The sequence below is a fragment of the Penaeus japonicus genome, unplaced genomic scaffold (assembly GCF_977035675.1).
Source record: "Penaeus japonicus unplaced genomic scaffold, GWHDUDI00000001_assembly GWHDUDI00000018, whole genome shotgun sequence".
NCBI classification, from domain to species: domain Eukaryota; kingdom Metazoa; phylum Arthropoda; class Malacostraca; order Decapoda; family Penaeidae; genus Penaeus; species Penaeus japonicus.
The window spans coordinates 16,559,113-16,579,418 of NW_028234420.1; the positions used below are offsets into that span (position 1 = coordinate 16,559,113).

General features: G+C 43.3%; 1 protein-coding gene across 1 annotated transcript; it reads right to left on the reverse strand.

Moving 5' to 3' along the window:
- Positions 1-403: 403 nt before the first annotated feature.
- LOC147469896 (uncharacterized) lies at positions 404-19,834 on the reverse strand. Its single transcript, XM_086546676.1, has 2 exons — positions 19,763-19,834; positions 404-926 (listed from the first exon to the last, which is right to left on the reverse strand). The coding sequence occupies exon 2, from the start codon at positions 893-895 to the stop codon at positions 551-553; it is 345 nt and encodes a 114-aa protein (XP_086402802.1). The 5' UTR covers positions 896-926; positions 19,763-19,834; the 3' UTR covers positions 404-550.
- Positions 19,835-20,306: the final 472 nt, after the last annotated feature.

The window sequence follows — 20,306 nt, forward strand, 5'->3', positions numbered from 1 at the left end:
TTTTATAACTTCCGGGGATATTTGGCCTATGCACTATATATGCACTTTACACGGAAAATAGTGATAATAAATAATTGGAATGAATATTTACACCTATTTTTCCCCAAGAGATCTGTAAACCACAAGTATCACACTATCACTGCACGGAAGGCGTTATACAACAAAGCCAATCAAATCACGTTTTTTCAGGTGAATGCCACAGGCCAAATAGGGGCCAATCACGTCACTGGACTCAAAGGGTGACGTCACATCACATGGCCAATCGCCACCCACGAATCTAGGCAATGACGTCACAAAGTATGGTGCACACGTCACTGAATCGAACCACGGGGTCACGTGATCCAGAGGAGGCGATGCCGACCCACAGCCTTTCCGGCAGAGGAAGGTAACGTTGCGAGGGCGCGGGAGGCAAGAGGGGGGAGGGCTAGAGGGGATAGGGGGGAGGGGAGGGTAAAGGGGGGTCTAGGACTAGTATAAGGAGTGGGGTAGGAGGGAGGGAGGGGGGAGGGGCAAGTCGTTCACGGGTAAGAAAGCGTGGCCGCGGAAGGTTTCACACGCGGGATCTCCTCACTCGGGAGACAGGCCTCGCGTCTCTCGTCTCCGCGCCTCGGCTGCTGCGTGTCGGGCCCCGCGGACGTCCTCGTCTGATGCTAATCCCCCCGGTGCATACGCGGGCACGTCGGCGGCGGCGGCGGCGGCGGTGGCTGCTCTGACAACGGTGGTGGCAGCGGAGGTGGTGCAAGCGGCAGCGGAGGTGATGTTTGCGGTGGCAGAGGTGCCGGCCAACACTAGTAGTGGCGCTGGAGTAGGTGCTGGTGCTGGCAGAGGCTATGCTGGCGGTGGTGATGGTGGTGGCGGTGGTGACAGGCGTCGCCCCTACCTCCGTGTCCTCCATCCCACATCCAGGGGGAACAGCCTACCCACGTCTGGCGAAGGAGGGAAAGGGAGGGCGTTAGGTGGCCACCAAGCACTGGCTGACACAACACACTTTGCATTCATACTAGACACCAGTCCCTCAACACACACACACACACACACACACACACACACACACACACACACACACACACACACACACACACACACACACACATATATATATATATATATATATATATATATATATATAATACATAAAAAAAACCATGCCGATGAAATAATATGTTTAAAAAATACAAGAAAATAAACAGCGGAGCGTCCCGTTAGTTCCAAAGATGCGGGTCACACACCCAGCAGCTCGCGGTTTCCGTCGTGTTCGAAAAATAAAGAAAGAAGAAGAAAAAAAAAACAGAAAAAGGACGCCAACGGACGTGATGTAATAATAAACCATAACGCTAAACCACAGATGTAAAAGAAGAAAAAAACAACCCAAAAAAAGACCCTAGTTTAACGGGGGAAAAAAGAGAGACAGACAGACATATAAACAGGCAACAGCTGGTGACGGCGTGCCTGCATGACGCAACCACTATCCTCCTCCACACCTGCCCGTCGCACACCCTGCCCTTTCAGGACTCATTACACCCCGAGGTCAAAGGGGGGGAGGGGGGAGGCTAGGCCGAGTGGGGCGAGGTGCTAAGGGTGAGAGAGGGATAGGGAGAATGAGGGTACAGTGTCAAGCGTTTAAGGGAGAAAGGGCCGAGAGGGAGAGGAAGGGTAGGGGGAGGAGGGGTGCCTGCCTCTTTGTTGTCTTGTTGTTCTTGTGATGGTTTACTATTTCCGCGCCGTGACCTTTTTCTCACTCTTTTTCTCAGCCGCTGTCTCTTTCTCCTAGCCTCTGTTTGTCTCTCTCTTTCTCTCATTCTGACAAAGGGAGGTCAAGAAAGCAGACAGAAATATAAATATTACTGAGTAAATACATGAAAAAAAAAACATAGACACACATACACAAACACATATACACAGGCACTCGCATCGCAATGTTCCCCCTCCCCCAACCTTCCCTTTTCTCATCCCCCTCCCCCTTTCTCCTCCTTCTTATCTTCCTCGTACACGATACATCTCTCATCTTGTTCCCCTCCTCTCTCAAACCCTCCCTTCTCCTCCCTCCCCTTTCTTTCTTCTTCCCCACCATCCCATCCTATCTTCTTCCCTTTCCTTACTCTCCCATCCCCTTCCTTACTCTCTCCTCCCCCCTCCCCCCTCCCTCCCCTCCCCTTCCTCAGTCCCACTGAATCCGTCCCCTCCCTAACCCCCCTAACCCCCTCCTCCTCCCAACCCCAACAACCAACCTCCCTACCCCCTACCCCACCCCCCTTCATACCCACCCTTGAGAACCAACACACAAAGCTTCTGAATTCTTTACCATAGCAATTACTTGGTAATTCGGGACTGAGGAAGGCGTTATGAACATAAGGGTCATTTTGGTCCCGCTTCCCCCGGCTTGATCGCCCTTTGATGCTTCCTACTTATTCACCCGGGCATCTGAGGCACAGACAGCCATCCTCTCGTTAGGGCTAACTACTGTCTGTCTGTCTGCCTGTTTGTCTGTGTTTGTCTGTCTGTCTGCCTGTTTGTCTGTCTGTCTGTCTGCCTGTTTACCAGTCCGTCTGTCTGCCTGCCTGCCAGCCTGTATGTCTGTTTGTCTGTCTTCGTAAGAATAATCAGTGTTTCTGTGCTTTAATCAGGTCTGCTTGCATGACTGCTTGTCCGTTTGGCTTGCCTGCTTGCATATCTGCATGGTTGCTTGCCTGCTTGATGGATTTACTTCCTACTAGCATACCTGCATGCCTGCCTACACGCCTGCTTGCTTGTATAATTTGTCTGTCCGCCTGTTTGCCTCCCTTCTTTCTTGCTTACCAGAATTCCTGCTAGTCTGCCTGCCTGCCTGTCTGCTTGCTTGTCTCCCTGCCTGCATGCCGGAGCATCTGGCATTACTGACTATTTCACTGAGTATCTTTTTGTCATTTTCTTTTATGCGTGTCTCAGTCTACCTGTCTGTCTCAATTCAGTCTGCTTGATTCGATGCATCTATCAGTGTGCCTGTATTGATGCTTCTATCAGTCTGCCTCTCTGACTTGATTCAGTCTGCCTGAGTCTCATTCATCAGTCTGCCTGCCTCCATTCATTCACCAGTCTACCTTGTCTCGATTTATCGATTACTCTACCTGTCTTTTTCACTTGATTCATCTACCAGTCTGCCCGCCTCCATCTATCCGTCAATCTGCCTTGTCTCGTCTCGACATATACGTCTACAAGTCTGTCTGACTTTTACCCCCCTCCCCCCCCTTTCTATTCCCTATACCCCTTCCGATCAGAAGGTATAAATAGATGGATTGATAAACAGAAAGGTTAATAGCATGAAGGGTGAGACAAAGAACGACAATAATGAAAGGTCGGAAACAGCAACATAATCAGAAAAAGAAAGGAAAATGAGCAAGACAAATAACAAAAGCAAGTCAACGTGGTAAATAACAAATTAGTAAGATGAAAAATAACAAATTAACAAGAATAGTTTAGCAAAGACAAACAAGAACAATCAGTAATAACAATGAATCTGCAGCAAGAACAACGAAAACAAATAAAAAACAACGCCAACAACTTGGCAACAACGACAAGAAATTAACAAACAACAACAACAAATCAGCAACAAGGAAAAAAAATCTCGAACAACGACAACCACAAACAAAGACATCCTGATCCCCAGCCAGCACCAAGAAGCAACAATGCAAGTTCGCATCTAATTAGGGTCAATGACGTCACTTCCGGCCAGGTAAAACGGCGCGGAGGAAACGAGAAGAGAAAAAAAAATACGAAAGAGAAAAAAAAAAAGTTTCACTCGCCTTGACACCCCGAGACCCCGACCAAATGTTTGCTTGTTTGTTTGTCTGTTTGTCTGCGTGTGTGTGTGTGTGTGTGTGTGTATTTGTGCATGCGTGCGCGCATGTATGCGTCGGTGTGCGTATTAGAGAATACGTAAGGATGCCCGTGTATGTGTAAACATCACACACAAGCGCATAAGCGCGCACGCATGCACACACACACACACACACACACACACACACACACACACACACACACACACACACACACACACACACACACACACACACACACACACACACACGCTTAACCTAGCCTACTAACGAATGCACTGCAACACATCAGCTGATTGTTCGCCAAGTCCGGTAGCGAGCTTGTTCCTTCCCCGTTAACAGGAAAAAGCCTTGTTTCTTTGGGGTTACGGAATCCACCTTGTATTAACGGGTTGTGGGAGGGGGAGGGGGAGGGGGAGGGGGAGGGGGAGGAGGGGAAGGGAAGGGTGGGTGGAGTGGCTGAGAGAAGGGGGAAGGGGAGGAGGGAAGGGTGGGTGGAGTGGAGTGGCTGGGAGAAGGGGGAAGGGGAGGGAAAGTGGAGGGGGAAGGGGAAGTGGAGGGGGAAGGGGAAGTTTGGGAAGAGTGGGTGATTGTAGTGGCTGGGAGAAGGGGGAAGTGGGAAGGGAAAGAGGGAATGAAAGGGGAGGGAGAGGGAGGAGAAGGGGAAGGGAAAGGGGTTGAGGAGGGGGAGAGAAAAGGTGAAAGAGAGGAAGAGGGAGAAGGGGAAAAGGAATGGGAAATGGAGCGGAAGAGGGTGGGATTGCGGAAGGGAAACGGGTGTGCGGAGGAAAAAAAAGGGAAGGAGAGAATAGGGATCGGAGGAGGGGAGGGGGATAGAAAGAAAATGGAGGGAAGAGAGGGATTGAGAGAGAAGTAGGTGAGGGAGGGAAGGAAGGGGAATTGGGGGGGGGGGGAATATGGGGAAGGAAAAGGGGAAAGAACTGGGAATAAAAGGGAGACGAGGTAAATGAAGAGAAAATGGAGTGAACTGAGGGGGAAGGAAGAGGAAAGGAGGGGCGGGAAAAGCATAATGTAACGGCGGGAAATCGTTACGATAGAAATGAGCGGAATTGATGGATGGATGGATGGGTGGATGGATGGGTAGAGATAGTTAGGTGGGTGGTGGATAGATGGATAGATGGATAAATAGATGGATGAATGAATGCATGAATGAAGAGATAAATAAATGGATGGATGGATGGATGGATGGTTGAAAGGTATGGTGACTGGGTGGATGAACAAGTGAACGAATGAACTGATGGATCTATGAATGAATGAATAAATGGAATGAAAGGATGAATGAATGAATGAAAAGATGAATGAATGGAAAGATGCATGGATAGATGGATGAATGGATGGATGGATGGATGAATGAATGAAAGGATATATGAATGAATGGATACACATACGAATGACAAGATAGAGACGTGATGGAGTGAATGAATAAATGCTTGAATTCATTAATATTACTCACTACTATATTCTCTTAACATCATCCGCGGATCGAGCATGAAGACATGAAGAAACAGCGGGAGAGAAAAGTCAAACAAATACGTTAGTAATTCGAAAATAAAAACGCGAAAGAACACACAGATGGATATTTAAGAAAAAATGCTTGTAAAGCACATGAGACTATAAAAGATAGAGAGAGAGAGAGAGAGAGGAAAAAAAAGAAAAAAGAAGTAAAAAAAAACAGAAAACGGTAAATGGCAACTCTAAAACGCAAGTAAAAATCGTCCTTAAAAACAAGGAGCATAGAGGCCAGTCAAACCTTGTGTGTCGGTATGACCTCCATCTCTTACCCCCCTCCCCCCCCACACACACACCCTTCCCCTTAACCTTGCACACCCCTCCCCCTCAACCTTCCTCCTCCCCCCCTCCCCTCCTCTCCCGTCAATCCTACATTCGCCGCTTGCAATATTCTTGTGAGTCATTTTAACGGAACGGAGACGTGTGTGTGTGTGTGTGTGTGTGTGTGTGTGTGTGTGTGTGTGTGTGTGTGTGTGTGTGTGTGTGTGTGTGTGTATGGGGGGGGGAGCGTGTGTGTGTGTGTGTATATGGGGGGGGGGGAGTGTGTGTGTGTGTGTGTGTGTGTGTGTGTATGGGGGGGTGTGTGTGTGTGTGTGTGTGTGTGTGTGTGTGTGTGTGTGTGTGTGTGTGTGTGTGTGTGTGTGTGTGTGTGTGTGTATGTGTGTGCATTTGCGTGTGCGTGTATGGGTTGTGTATGGGTTGTTGTGACGTGCGTGTGTGTGTATATATGTATATGTATATGTATATATATATATATATATATATATATATATATATATATATATATATATATATACATATATATGTATATATACATATACATATATATATATATATGGGAGGGGGAGGGTAGGTGTGTGTGGGGGTTGTGTATGGGTGTATATATGTGCGTTTTATATTCACATATATGATTTTACTCATCGTGTATACATACTCTAGTATGCAATAGGAAATGGCAGACATACTGTGTTGTTATTGAATTCTAATAAAAGAGGAAACCCACGCAAAATCAATCTGGAAATGATACATTTTTTTCAACAAAACGTGACCTTTCTGTACTACTAACAGCCTCGTCAGCTATCATTTAGCCCAAACTTTCCTATTAATTCCCTACTAAAAAAAAGTGTCCATTTCACTGTTGATGTTTTTCAATAGATTAAAATTCCTGATTTCCCAATCCTATGAATCGCTCCCCTAAATGGTCCCTATGCAATTGCACGCGTTCCCAGCAACTACACATTTTTAAAAATAATATAGGAAGTGGGGGAGGGGGAGGGGGAGGGGGTAGGAGGAAGGGAATGGATTGAGAAGGAAAATAAGCGGTTGGAGTAGGAGGGGATAGGGGGAGGGGAGTGGATGGGAGAAGGAGAAAGAGATGGAGAGAGAGGGAAGGAGAGAAAAAAATGAGGTCGAGAGGAGAGAGAGGAGTAAGAAGAGAAGGAAGAGAGGGAAGGAGAGAGAGGAAAAAAAAGAAGAGGAAAAAGATGAAGATGAAGAAAAAGAAAGTGGAGTTTGAGTAGAAAGAAAAAAAATAACACAACGAATCAGGCGAAAAAAAAAATGAGAAAGAGGAAGAGGAGAAAGAATGAGGCTTTATACCCTGATCCCCGTCCTACCTCACCCGACCTTCCTTTACGCCAGCCCTATTAACCTTCCCCTCACTTCCTCCTTACTGAGGGGATATCCCCTCACTCCCCACTTCCCACACTTCCTTTCCAATTATTTTCCGTTCCATTATCTCTTTTCTTTTCTCTCAAGTCTCCTATTATTTTCGTTCTTCCGTTTTTGTTTTTTTTTCCTTCGTTCATTCTTTTATCTATACTTGTTTTTTTTTCTTTTCCGTTCTTCCCTCTTTCTCTTTTTACGCTCTTTATTTTATCATTCTTCCCCTATTTCTCCTACTACTTATTTTGCGTTCTATTTTCCCTCTTCCGTTGTTTGTTGTTGTTCCCACGTTTCTCCTACCATTTTCTCTTTATGGTCATATGATTCTTTCCGTTATTCCCTCTTTGTTAATGTTTTCTCTTGCCATTTCCTCATAGTCTTATTCTCCTTTCCATTTATTTTCCCTCTTCCTCATTCTTTCGTCTTGTTTTCTCTTGTCATTTTCTCATAGTCTTATTCTTCTTTCCATCTATTTTCCCTCTTCCTCATTCTTTCGTCTTCTTAATCTTTTCTTCAACCACGTTCTCCTCCTTGTTCATTTTCAACTTCCTTCAATTACTTTCCATTTATTTTTCCGCTCGACCTTCACTCTTCCTTTGACTTTTGTTTGTTATGTTTTCTTCTTCTTCCCTCGCTTCATCTACCATTTTCTCTCTCCTCTGACCTATTCCTTTCTCCTCTCAAACCAGTTTATATCAGGGGACACAAACCATTCACATGTCGACGGTATATCTATCTGTTAGCTCTAATATATATTTTTTTTCAGGCCTTGAGTTGATCACTAAGCTGTGGATTAATTAAACAGTTTAATTACCTATCGTTTTAATAATTCAACAACGTATCCACTTACCTACGCAGCCTGCTAATTAGTCATCAAAATACCTATTGCCTACTGAATAAGTATTACCTACCTGATTACCTATTTCTAAGTTATTTATTTATCTTCGTCCCTGCTTAGTGCCTACTTATATTACAATCGAATTCCTTATCTACCTACTTACTTACCTAACCTACCTTCCTACTTACTCAACCATCTTTTGTCTCATCTCTTTCTCTCCCTCAACAGGACTAATCAACTTACTCACCCAACCTTCTTTTACTACGTCACCTCTTTCTCTCCTTCAACTTGCTTACCTACCTCCTTGCTCACTTAACCTACCTCCTGCCTCACCTCACCTCTTTCTCTCCCTCAACAGTACTGTCATTGAGACCAGGCTTATTGTACCCGACACAGTGCTGGTCTCTCTCTCTCTCTCTCCTACTCCCTCTCTCAAAAGGATTATTGTCCCGTATTGAATTGGTAGACACGTTGGTCCTTCCTGCCTGGGATCTCTTGCTTCTGCGCTGTGCCCTTGTGAGAGTCTTTCTTTCTCTCACGTGTTTCGCTATCTTTCTCTCGTTTTTTTTTCACTTTCGATTGCTATGCTTTTCTCTGGGTTACTTTTTGTTTTAGTTTCCTTGATCTTACTGTCTCTTCCTTTCTCTATTTATTTATTTATTCATTCTCTCTCTCTCTCTCTCTAACACACACGCGCACGATTGCATTCATACATAAACAAACAATATCATACACTCAGACAATACTTACACCAAAACACAGTAAGCGTCCGCATACACAAAAATGAATGAAAAACAACAATGTTTTTCAATTGAGAGAAATGAGGATGCTATTTTACCTCCGCATTATCCGTATTTCTATCCAAATTACATTTCAGAAAGAAAATAGTCTCCTAAATGAACTAGTCTTACACAAGCCCCTTATAGAGCATAATATACACCATTAGTAAAGGAGGAAGCGGGATATAGGAGGGGGGGGGGATAGTGAGTGAGTGGAAGGGAGGGAGGGTGGGGGATATAGAGAGTGGAAGGTAGGGAAGGGGGGAGGGAAGTAGCAAATAAGTGGAAGGGAGGGAGGAATGGAGGGGGGGAGGAGGTAGCAAGTGAATGGAAGGGAGGGAGGGGGGGAGAAGGTAGCAAGTGAGTGGAAGAGAGGGAGGGAAGGAGGGAGGGAGGAGGTAGTAAGTGAATGGAAGGGAGGGAGGGGGGGGGGAAGGTAGCAAGTGAGTGGAAGAGAGGGAGGGGGAGGAGGTAACAAGCGAGTGGAAGGAAGGGAGGGAGGGGGGAGGGAGGAGGTAGCAAGTGAGTGGAAGGGAGGGAGGGGGAGGAGGTAACAAGTGAGTGGAAGGGAGGGAAGAAGGGAGGTAGCAAGTGAGTGGAAGGGAGGGAAGGAGGGAGGGGAGGAGGAGGTAGCAAGTGAGTGGAAGGGAGGGAGGGAGGGGGGAGGGCTTGATTTTAAGTGCTGACTGACGGGATTGTTAAAAGTTTTAATGAGTGAAGTTTTAACGTGCTGTCGATCTGTCAACTTTCGTTGTCTATGTCGGTGAGAGGATAGTCGACATTTTGAGCTGACCGGCTAGCCTGGCTGAATATCTTTCTGTCCTGTCTATCAGTCAGTTTGTCAGCTTGTTTAATACGTCCACCTTTTCGTAAGTCTGTCCATCCCTTCGACAGTCAATCAGTCAATCACTCCATTCATCTGTCTGTCAACCCGTCCGTCTGCACGTCTGTCTATCTACCTGCCTGCATCAGTTTCTTAGTAGATCCTAAGCCTCATCCACCGCACGTCAATCCACAAGGCCGGCGAAGAGCAGGGCATGACACACCGTACTCTTGATTCCGTCCGCGGGGAGAGGGAGAGGGAGAGGGAGAGGGAGAGGGAGGGGCGGTTTCAAATACCGAGAGAAGTGGGGATGGGAGCATGAGGGTAAGTGGGAGGTGGTTGGGAGAAGCGAGGCATAGGGGAGATGGGGGTGTTCCCAGTAGGTCAGGGTGATGGACCTTCTGCGGGTAGTGTTGTGTTATTTTCCACCCGCCACATCCGCTTGCATTACATACACGCTTATACACGCACGTACACACACACAAACTCTCTCTCTCTTACACACACACACACAAACACGTAAAGCATAAACAAATACATACAAGCACATAACACGCACAAATATGTACGTGCTTAAACACCTGCTCAAGCATAAACACACAAACATATACGCATACAAGCACAAACATACGCACACACGCGCGCATTCAAACCCAAAACGCAAACATAAAAGCATAAAAATATAGAAACTACTATACTAGGACGATACTAAAATACACACTACACACAGGTGCATTCCCAGCCACAAAGTGAACAAAGGTCAGGTGTGGATACAAAAATTGTCCCATTCATTAAATCAGATCATGAATGGGCAGGTTTACTGTTTGTATCACCCGTTTTCTCTTTACTGACAGTTTACGGTACCGTTTTTCTTCAATTTTTCTATTTAATTAAATATCTACTTCATATTTATTTCATCCCATCATGTCGATAGTTTTTCTTCAGTTCAGTTCAATTCTATTTCTTATTATTCCTTTATCTCCCTCTCCCTCTCGGTATTGTTTTATTTTTATTTTTTTATTCAACTAAATATTTATTTCATATCTACTCTGTCCATTCATTCTCCTTCTCATATTCATTCTCTCTCTCTCATCCACCCTCCTTCTGTCCATTTATTCTCATATTCTCTCTCTCACCCACCCTCCCTCTGTCCATTTATTCTCATAATCTCTCATTATCTCTCTCTCTCTCTTTCTCTCTCTCTCTCTGCCTTTGTCCATTTATTCTAATATTCTCTCACTCTCTTTCTCCCACCCACCTTCACTCTGTCCATTCATTCTCATATTCTCTCTCTCTCTCATTTCCCCTTCTTTTCCTTTATTCCTCTTCCTTCAAGTTCATCACGAGGCACTAAACTCACCGTCCAGCCAATAGCTCCCTCCCCCCGCCCCCCCCCCTTTCATCCCGACGTCCGTTCGCTGTGATCCCGAGCCCTGAATTAACATCCCCCCTACCTCCCCTCTCCTCCACCTTCACTTTCCCCCTCCTCCCTCCCAGCCTCCCCTCCATCTCCTCCTACTCCCTCTGCAATCGCCTTCTCTCTCCTCTTCCTTCCTCTTCCTCCTTCCCTCTGCCTCTCACGACTTCCCTCCTTCCACCCTTCGCTCTCAAGCCTTCGAAAGCCACTCGTCCCTTCCATCACTATATCACCATCGTTCAATCAATCAGATGTCGATTCCGGCCTTCTCTACTGCCCCCCCCCCCTCCCTCCACACACACACACCACCTTCCTATCTCTCCCTCTCCCTCCCTCTCTCATATCAAGATCCATGTTTCCTTTCCCTGCCTGTCTACTCTCTCTCTCTCTCGCACTAGTTTTCTTTTTTTCATAAAGCTTTCTATTTTCTTCTCTAATCTCTTACTGTAGCTTATGTATAAATGTGTGTATAAATATATATATATGTGTGTCTGTGTGTGTATGTGTGTGTGTGTATGTATGTGTATGTGTGTATATGTGTGTGTATGTATGTATGTATGTATGTTGTGTGTGTGTGTATGTGTGTGTATGTATATGTATATATATATATATATATTTATATATATATATATATATATATATATATATATATATATATATATATATGTATATGTGTGTGTTTACACATGCATAGATACATGCATTCAAGGAAAATCAATATCCGATTTATATAAGGAACAAGAGGCGTATGGTCATCTTAATATATATATATATATATATATATATATATATATATATATATATAAAGAGAGAGAGAGACCTTTTCTCACTGACCTTTTCTCTCCACCCTCCCGCCCATTCCATCTGCCGTTTGCAACAACATTCCCGAACCTTAAAACCTCAACAACATTGATCCCTTGCTCTTCCTCTCTCTCTCCCTCCCCATCCCCCTCTTTATCAATTCCCCCCCTCCCCATCTACCTCTCTCGCCCTGCCTGCCATTCCCCTTCCCCCCTCTATATCCCTCTTCCCCTCCCCATCTCGCTCCTTCCGCCCTAGCACCCTCCCCCTCTGTCCCCCTCCCTCCCATTTTGCATGACAATCCGCGGCTATGCATGACCGACTGACGGGGGCTACAAAGTAAATAGCAAAAGCAATTGGCTGTATACGTTCCGCTTTCGTTCTTGCTTGCTTTCTCTGACTGGACCAGCTTGCCAGTCTCTCTGGTGTTATGCTTTCACTGCTTTTATACTGCGCGTGAAGTATAAGCGATATCTTGCTTTCTCTTTATCTATCACGTGTGCGCTGTCTCCTCAACCCCCAACCCCCACACACCGTGTCTATCTATCTATCTATCTGCCAGTGCCTCTCACTTGATCCCTATGTCTGTCTGTCTGTTTGGCACTGCTTCTACATGCCAGTCCGTGTGTCTGTCACTCTTTCTCATTCCTTCTAATCCAATGATAGTAGCCATATCCCGTAACACCCCTCCCCCCAACCTCCCCACAATGTAACCCCTCAACCTATCATACCCCCACCCCAACCATACTCAAACCCTATCCTTAACACATACAGAAACATATGGTATGCAGTATGTATGTATACATATATATATATACATATATATACATATATATGTACATATATATACATATATATATACATATATATACATGCATACATATATATGTATATATATATATGTATAGTATACGTATATGTATATGTATATATATAATATTTATATATATATACGTATACATATACGTATATATACGCATATATATACGTATACGTATATATATATATATATATATATATATATATATATATATATGTACATATATGTATATATATGTATATATTTATATATACACTTAAATATACGTATATATATATTATATATACATATACGTGTATATATATATGTATACATATATATATATATATATATATATATATATATATATATATATATATATATGTATGTATATGTATATATATAGAGAGAGAGAGCACATATCCCAACCTACAGAAACAAATCAAAGAAACAACACACACACGATTAATAATTTCCCTCCCCATCAGTAGCCGTCCTTCAGAACTGAAGCGTATGTCGTATATTAAGGCCTCCAGCTGAAAGTCCGAAGTATTATTAGCTGTTCTAAAATGCTTGCCGGTTTCACTACAGGCTACGCAAATGCACACTGATGAGGAAGGGAATGAGAGTGAGGGGGGAGAGGAGGGAAGGGGAAGGGGAGGGGGAGGGAGGGGGAAAGGGGAGAGAGGGAGTTTAGGAGGGGTTGGGAGAATGGGAGAGGGGGAACGGGAAGAAAAAGAGTGAGGGGCGAGAAAAGGAAAGAGAAGCAGTGGAAGGAAGAACAGAGGGAGGAAGGGGTAGGAGGGGAAAAAGGAGAGTGGGAGGGAGGGTGAGGAAGATATTAAAGGGGAGAGAAAGGGCAAGAGAGATAGAGACAGGCTTGCCTATACACTATCATATCTTATTAATGATAACAATAACATTAATAATAGCTATAACTACAACAACAAACATATCAAAACCAAAATGAAAACAAAAAACAAAAACAAAAACAAAAAACATACAGGCAAGGCCTACGTTCTCCCCTCTTGGGCATTTCTCCCTCAGTATGCATTGCACTGCACGCACGAACGCATCGGCTCTCCCGCGGCACACTCATTCACCAAGTCGCTAGACCAGCGGCTTAACGAATAATGTCAGCCTGTGTTATGTATGACTCTCTACTTCCACCTTTCTGGGAAGGTGGTAAGGATGGAGAGAGAGATAAGGAGAGAGGGAGAGAGAAAAAGTGGGGGAAAGGGAGAGGGAGAAAAGAAGGGAGGGAGGGAGGGAGGAAGGGAGATAGAGAGAGAAAGTGAGATAGAGGCAGAGGGAGAAAGAGAGAGAGAGGGAGAGTATAGCACGTGTGTACACTTTCACTCTCACTATTTCATTGTCACTTTCACTTTGTCTCTGTTCGATGTCTCTCTCCTTCACCCTTCACCTCTCTCTCTCCGCTATTCACACTCACACTTTTCTCTTCCTGCTCTTGCTTTCACTCCCTTCCTTCATTCTTATTTTCACTGCCTTCCTCTTTCTATCACATACACATACAAATTACACAATTTCTCTCTTTCACACCTTTTCCTCCTTTCGACTCTTCTCACTTTCATCATTTGACTGCTCTCTTTTTCCTTCGCACAATTTCACTCCTGATCACTCTTACACTTACGCTAGTTTATGTACAAAATTTCTAGTCTAAAACAAAACAAAACAAAAAAATAATAAATAAAAAATAATCACAATATTACAACTAAGGCACCCTTACAAACAAAAGTTTACAAACCAACTTTCCACAACCATTTTCTTGTGAAGGAAGAAGGGGGGGGAGGATTTTTTCTCTATAAATATTCCCTTCTTTCTTATATTCTTTGTTTTTGTTTTTTTCTTTCTCTTTCTCTTTCTTCCAATCTTTCGAAATTGACCACGGTCTTGTAAAAACTATCTCCTCCACAGGTGAGAGGCCACTTGAATTTAGATAAAAAGATTCAATTACATCCCCTCCCCAAGCTTGTGATAATCTTATTGCTTCTTGCAACATTGATCAAATTAGCAACAAGTAACAATGATACAATAGCTTCGGGTTCTTTTTAAACTAATATATATATAATTTTTTTTTCATCCTACATTCGTTCACGACGTATGGAAGATATTCAATTTTCGTAAGAAATTTACTGGCTAATCCAAAAATATTGCCATATTGCAAGGGAAAAAAATTGCTGAAGCATATATAACCTAAATATCTGTATTAACTTATCAAAATCACTATCTTATCTGAAGAATACTCCATCCGTATCCCCCACCCCAAAAAAAGTATCACTTTTTAAAAATCTATAAAAAAAAAAAGAAAAACATAAATAACAACGACAACAAATCCCTTTCCAAATTCAAATACAAACCAAATTCCAAGATGGAATTTTTGGCTTATGTTGATCCACAACATTTAGTACAAAACATGTAATTTCCCTTCACATTTCCTGTTGCAATTGTGGTAAGGTATATACTGAATCTCTTTATATATCTGGTAAAAAAAATGGCATGTTGCAACTGTTGTAAACTAAATAAGAATCTCTGTTTATTAGGCTAAAAAGTCCCATTCCCCTGCGGTTCTGCATATAAAACACATGCACACACACATGAACACACAAACTCGTGCACGCACACATTCACATGCGTATATATATATATATATATATATATATATATATATATATTATATATATATATATATATATATATATATTATATATATGTATATATGTATATATATATATATATATATGTGTGTGTGTGTGTGTGTGTGTGTGTGTGTGTGTGTGTGTGTGTGTGTGTAGAGAGAGAGAGAGAGATTATTCCGGGAATACCCTTTAAAGTTCGGCTAAGAATAAGAGCAGTGTCAAAGAAAACAAATGACAGTAGTGCAGAAAACTGCAAGAAGTGAATTTAAATGTATGCAAAAAAGAAAAAAAGAAAAAAAAAAGTACACGCATAAATATGCACGCGCACACATAATCATATACAAAAGTCTTCCAAGAGCTAGAATTAATAACAAGGTCTGACAGTAGTCTCTTCGTACCCAGAATCAGCTTCTAATATTGCAATTAATAAATAAACAAATCATAATCATATGGGGGGGATAAGATCACCGACTTCTTAAATGAAAAGACGGAAGTGGAGGAAGAGAAAGAGGACCAGTAGAAAGAAAAAAGAAAGAAACCGTGGGGTGCATTTTGCGAAAGAGGAGAAGGAAGAGGTAGAGATGGCGAGGAATAAAGAAAAAAAAGGAATAATCACCTACATCTCACAAGGAGATGACGTCCAAAAGTGGTACAAGTGGAAGGAGGAGAAGGAGACAAAAGATAATGAGGAGGAGGAATAGGTAAAGACAAAACAAGAAGAAAAGGAGACGAAAGAGGAGAAAAGGGAGAGACGGAGACGAAAATGAAATAGGAAGACACAGAGACGAAACAAGAGAACAAGAAAAAAAAGAAGGAAGACGAAGACGGGACAAAAAAAAAAAAAAAAAGGGAAAGAAGGGACAGAGACGGAACAAGGAAGGAGACGGAGGGGGGGAGGGTCTAGAAACCAGGAACATCCCCCCTCTCCTCCCCGCGCCCCCCAACTCCTCTTCGAAGTTACTGTGGTTGAGTTTAAAGAAGCACGGATAACCCGGGCGCTCTCAAGCAAGCAGAAGGCGACTCCCTCTAGGGCCATGGAACACCGTTCCTCTTTCGACACTTTTCTAGGCGTTTTCTTGCTTTCTCTCTTTCCTGTTTCCTCTTCCTCTATCTCTCTCTTTCGACACTTTTCTAGGCGTATTCTTGCTTTCTCTCTTTTGTTTCCTCTTCCTCTTCTTTTATCTCTCTCTTTCGACACTTTTCTAGGCGTTTTCTTGCTTTCTCTCTTTCGTGCTTCCTCTTCCTCTCTCTTTCAACACTTTTCTAGGCGTTTTCTTGCTTTCTCTCTTTCGTGCTTCCTCTTCTTCTATCTCTGTCTTTCTTTAAAGTGTGTTCTTCTTGCTATCCCTTTCTTCTTCCGTTTTATTTTAATTACGTCTGATTATCATTGTGGTTATTATAATCATCGTTTGTTGCTATTATCACTATTATTATCCTCTCTTTTTTTTTTTTTTTTTTTTTTGTATGTTTGTTTTCCTGCTATTCCTTGCAGTCATCAATCCGTCTCTTCCTCCATCGTTTTCTTTTCCTTGCTCTCCAATTCTTTATTATTGTCAATTTTCTTATCTTCCTCCATTTCTCTTCCTTCTCCTCCAATAGCCTTTTCTCCTCCATTCTTGCTTTTCCCAATTTTATTAAAACCTTGACTTCATTCATCATAACACGCTAATCACACGCTTTCTCTTTTTCTACGGGGAAATAATAAGAGTAATAGATGATGATAAACCAATAAAAAGTCATCAAGAAACTTTCATCTGATCTTCCGTTGTCATCAGTTTCCTCCATCTCCAGTTTTATCAATTTTGTTTGTTCCGTTTTTTTTTTTTTATCGTCCGTTGTCAACATCTATGTTGATTCGCGTTCCTTTTTCTTTTCTTTTATTGTTTTATTCTTTAACCCTTATACGAAAGAATGGAAGGAAGGAGGGTAGAAAAGTAGGATGGGTGGGATAGAAGGAAGAGAGATAGATGATGAATGGAAGTAATGAAGGAGGAAGGAAAAAAAGAAAAATTGAAAAGGAAAGAAGTAAGGAGGAAGTGAGGGAAAGAAGGAAAAGCTGCATGGGAGGAGGAAAAGAAATATAAATGGAGAGAGGGATAGGGTGAGGGAGAGAGAGAGGGAGAGAGAGAGAGAGAGAGAGAGAGAGAGAGAGAGAGAGAGAGAGAGAGAGAGAGAGAGAGAAAGAAATATAAATGGATAGAGGGATAGGGTGAGGGAGAGAGAGGGGGAGAGAGAGAGAGAAGAAAAAGAGAAAGAGAGCGACAGGAGAGAGAGAGAGAGAGAGAGAGAGAGAGAGAGAGAGAGAGAGAGAGAGAGAGAGAGAGAGAGAGAGAGAGAGAGAGAGAGAGTCTGGGAAGTTAAGAATCGAAACCAAACACAGTAAACATTAAAAAAAAAAAAAAAAAACTGAAGAAACCTTTCCGATACATAAATACCAACTCGTGAATAATTTATGTGCACTCCTAAATATTTTTGTACCGAAGCCGATTTGAAAGGCAGGCTTGACTCTTAAACCTTTAAGCTCAGTCTCAGTCTCTGTCTGCCTGTAGAGAGACAGTCTGCCTGTTTGTCTGCCTCTCTGCTTGTTTGTCTGTCTGCTGTCTTCTGTCTGTGTTTGCTTGTCTGTTGCCTAGCCATATGTGTTGCGTGTCCGCTTGTCTGTTTGCATTTTGTCTGTCTGTATATCTATAGATAAATTCAGAGAAAATGAGATGAGGGAGGGAGGGAGAGAGAGAGAGGGAGGGAGAGAGAGAGAGAGAGAGAGAGAGAGAGAGAGAGAGAGAGAGAGAGAGAGAGAGAGAGAGAGAGAGAGAGAGAGAGAGAGAGAGAGAGAGAGAGGGGGGGGGGAAGAGAGAGAGAAAGGGAGAAAGAGAGAGAGAAAGGGAGAGAGAGAGAGAGAAACAGTCACGGTCTACAACTATCGGTCTCAAAGGGTGACCCTAACCTGTTATGAGAGAGAGAGGGAGGGAGAGAGAGTGAGAGAGAGAGGGAGGGGGAGGGAGAGAGAGAAAGGGGGAGAGAGAGAGAGAGAGAGAAAGGGGGAGAGAGAGAGAGAGAGAAACAGTGACAGTCTACAACTATCGGTCTCAAAGGGTGACCCTAACCTGTTATGAGAGAGAGAGAGAGAGAGAGAGAGAGAGAGAGAGAGAGAGAGAGAGAGAGAGAGAGAGAGAGAGAGAGAAACAGTGACAGTCTACAACTATCGGTCTCAAAGGGTGACCCTAACCTGTTATGCGAGATCCAGAGTTTACAACAGCTTCTATTTTTATAACTCGAGACGCACACTGCACCTAAAGTCTATATGATAAGGCTTTTGATAACGCGTTTTCACACCGATAAGAGTGTGAAGAACATTACATTCCCGATAAGAAAACTCTTAATCATATAATAGGAGTGAATTATACCTAAGGAATACTGCAATTATGCTTGCGTGTATAGTAAACGGAGAGTGAAGAAGGGTGGAAAGGTGAAGGGAGGACGACAGCCATCAGGATCTACAAAAATAACTCCAGGTTAGGGTGTCCCTGGGAAAGGGAGGTCAGGGGAGGCGAGAGGAGGGAAGGAGGGGGGGAAGGGGACAGGAAGCTCAGGTACCAGGTCAGGGGAGGCAAGAGGAGGGAAGGAGGGGGGAGGGGGGGAGGGAGGGGACAGGAAGCTCAGGTACCATCATTACCAGGGACGTTTGCACCTGAACTAGGATACCGCGATGATGGCAGTGGCAGAAGAGCAGCGGGTGGGTCTACGCACATCATAAAACCTTGCGAATTACCCATCATTCTCTAGTCTAATTACATGCAAAGGACACACCGGAAAATAAGACACGCATGCCGCAAATGCACACCAATCCAAAGTCGAAAGGAAGACATAAAATTAGTAACTAAAACACACACGCGCGCAGACCCCTTCCTTGTCAATCCCAACCGACAGACGCCACAGCCTTTGATACACAAATGTTGCCGAAAGCTGACACGATTACCCAAGTCACGCAAGGGTACGACACTGGCATTCCTATAGTAAGACTGGTCGATAGTCGTTCGGAGTCCGTTCTCGAGGAGAAATGTTATAAGAACGATCCATCAAAATTATATCTGAATAAATATCCTTCCTTGAATTCTTAAGATCCCGGAACTGGTTTTCCTATTTATCCATATGCATTTTCCTTTTAATCTTGTTGCAATGCCAGTCAAGTCACACGACATGCAATTCAGCCGACCGAGTTTCTTCAAAAAAATGAAATCAAATCAAAAATTAAAAAAATAATAATAAAAATAAAATAAAATACAAAAGGTGCGATGGCCAGAGCTAGAAGGCGCTGTCGCGTAATTTCCTTCCCCTTAATTCTTCCCTGTCCGTGAAATAAGCCAACTAAGAAACACACATTCGCCCACGCTCTCCTCCATCATCTCGGAAGAAATGGACACACCGCCGGAGCTCCAGTCAACGTCGGAGGCTTTTTCCCGACACGAAAGAGTCCGAGTGAATGTAAACACCATAGCCATCAGCTGGGTAGCAGACGACACACACAACCTGCCTCTTGTTTCGCCCTCCTGTTCCCCCCGCGAGGCACTTTCGGCACGGAGAGCATCGCTATCCTCCGAACTACCGGAGGACATGACAAACCATTTAGCCCAAGCCACTAACCATTGGTATTTAGAGGTATTTACAAGAGGCTCCGCGCGTACATCCTCCCGCCACACGCTCAGTGACAAGACTGACAGTTGCGTGCCATCTGTTGGTGGTGTCTCTTACTAGCGGACAGACCTGCGCCGGCCAGGTCTTGCAGCTACGGTACAAAGGGCCTTCGTATGGATTTTCAAGTAGTAGTCAAACGTGAATAGGAATAATCTTTGCCCGTTGCTGCTGCTCTTGTTGTTGTTTTTAGCATGTTACTAGATAGAGGTGAGTGTGAATTATTATTATTATTTTTTTTTTAAACGTAAATAAGAATAAATCTCTCCGTTTTTTAACTGTTTTTTTAATTGCATTTTTTTATCATACATGAATAAGAATATTTTCCATGCGATTATTCTTTTTTTTCATATGTTAATTTTACAAAAGTTAATAAGTGACAACATGAATGGGAATTATCTTCTCTTTTCACTTGCATTTTGACTACGTAACTTCGAAAAAAAAAAAAAAAAAAAAAAAAAAAACAGTATGCTGCGAAATGAGTGTTTGAAATTTT

What these genes read in the sequence shown, in the direction of transcription:
- LOC147469896 (XM_086546676.1), bottom strand. Translation starts at nt 895, where the DNA reads ATGGAGGACACGGAGGTAGGGGCGACGCCTGTCACCACCGCCACCACC.